Raw genomic sequence first — 1,806 nt, 5'->3', positions numbered from 1 at the left:
ATTAAGACTCCTGTATGCACATCCGGATTTTCAATGTTTTGTATTTAGTTTAGTTTTAAGATGTGCTGTACTTTTCTTGAGAAAAAATTCTAAGAGATATCATTCAATGAGACCTCTCCCATTTACTCTTATGTCCAGGGCAGTCGAACGGAAATTGGCGATCGAAAGCCTTACCACTAGACTAACTGGAGACCCCACCAAGAACTATTGCCTGTGAATCGAAGTTGCATTATGGAGGGTGGACTATAGCAAATATTAAAAACTAAAATATTCATTGTTCCTAAATTTATTCAACATTTTCGGCGTTTTGTGGTTATGTACAATTCAATCACGTTGTTCTATTTCTACCTGAGTATTACCAGGGTCTGGAATCTCTTTCGCACCAGATTTACCAACCATAGTGAGCGCTGGCATCCTGGAAGCTAACATGGGACACGGTAGCTTCTGGGGCGTAGCTGACGGTCTTGGCAGCAACAACTGGAGCGGCATGAGCGTACACGGGCTGAGCGGCAACGGTCTTCAGGTAAGTTGGCTGCTGAACAATGGTCTTGCTGTAGACGGGCTCGGAGACAACGGTCTTGGCGTAGACTGGAGCTGGAGCGTAGGCCTTGGCGTAGACTGGCTCAGAGACCAGGGTCTTGGAGTATACTGGCTCAGAAACGTAGGTCTTAGCAACTGGGGCACTGTAGGCAACGCTCTTGACGACAGCTGGGGCGGCGTAAGTAGCTGGGGCATGATAAGCCAGAGTCTTGGCGTAGGTCGGTTCAGCAACAACAGTCTTAGTGTAAGCTGGCTCGGCAACAACAGTCTTGGTGTAAGCTGGCTCATGAACGTATTGGGGCTGAGAGTAGGCAATGGTCTTGGTGGCAACTGGAGCGGCGTAGTGCACAGCTGGCTGAGCGTAGGCCAAGGTCTTGGTGACTGGGGCAGCATAGTGTACGGCGGGTTCAGCATAGGCCACAGTCTTGGCCACTGGAGCGGCGTAATGAACAGCTGGTTCGGCGTAGGTTACAGTCTTGGCAACCTTTACCGGGTGGTGTTCACGGGTGATTGAGCTGTAGCTCACAGCAGGTGCTGGCGAGTAGTGAGCCGCGTGGTGATCAGCTTCCAGGTAGCCAGCGCTGGCACAAGCCAGAGTGGCGAACAGTACAACCATCTGGAGGATGAAGAAGATAACATGTGTATGTTACAGATTTTGATCACTTGTTATTTTCACAAAACTATTGATTGTCGTTTTCGTACAAATCTTTTTGGATCACAGAAACGTTCTGATATACAATGCATGATTTCCAAAGGGTCACATCTTTAATTATCACATTTAATGTTCGTTGAGCAGCAACTCTTTTAAAAAATTGCACATCTTCACCAATAACTTCACGATTTTTCAATCCACCCACACTCCTCACCTTAAACGCCATAATGTTGTTGCGAACTTGCACGGGTGCAGATGAAACGATTGAGTCGAACTAAAGCTAACTGAAGCACTGATACAGTTCTACCGGCCACGTCCAATATTTATATTGAAAGCCTAAGCACCTGGGATGATCTCTCTCCGGCTTCCATTCGGCACCGATCAACCGATTTAAAACGTCGAAAAAAGATGGCGAGACGAGACTCGCGAACCGAAAAGAGGAGAGACTGACCTTCCACCGCGCCGCAACCCGGCTTTAGCGGTGCTGCAAGGAGCAGAAACTAAGTGAATAAAAAAAACTATCGCACAACTTTAGTGAGCAGTAAATCGCATAACTCGCGAGTGTGGCGATTTGGAACCGTGATCGGGCGACAAGCTTGCGGACGGAGATTAAT

General features: G+C 47.6%; 1 protein-coding gene across 1 annotated transcript; it reads right to left on the bottom strand.

Annotated features, from left to right (window-relative positions):
* Nucleotides 1–288: 288 nt before the first annotated feature.
* Nucleotides 289–1,564, bottom strand: LOC115268263 (cuticle protein-like). Its single transcript, XM_029876309.2, has 2 exons — nt 1,407–1,564; nt 289–1,156 (listed from the first exon to the last, which is right to left on the bottom strand). The coding sequence occupies exons 1-2, from the start codon at nt 1,416–1,418 to the stop codon at nt 389–391; spliced, it is 780 nt and encodes a 259-aa protein (XP_029732169.1). The 5' UTR covers nt 1,419–1,564; the 3' UTR covers nt 289–388.
* Nucleotides 1,565–1,806: the final 242 nt, after the last annotated feature.

The sequence above is a fragment of the Aedes albopictus genome, chromosome 3 (genome assembly GCF_035046485.1).
Source record: "Aedes albopictus strain Foshan chromosome 3, AalbF5, whole genome shotgun sequence".
Taxonomy (NCBI): Eukaryota; Metazoa; Arthropoda; class Insecta; order Diptera; family Culicidae; genus Aedes; species Aedes albopictus.
This window is presented reverse-complemented; position numbering and strand designations above follow the sequence as displayed.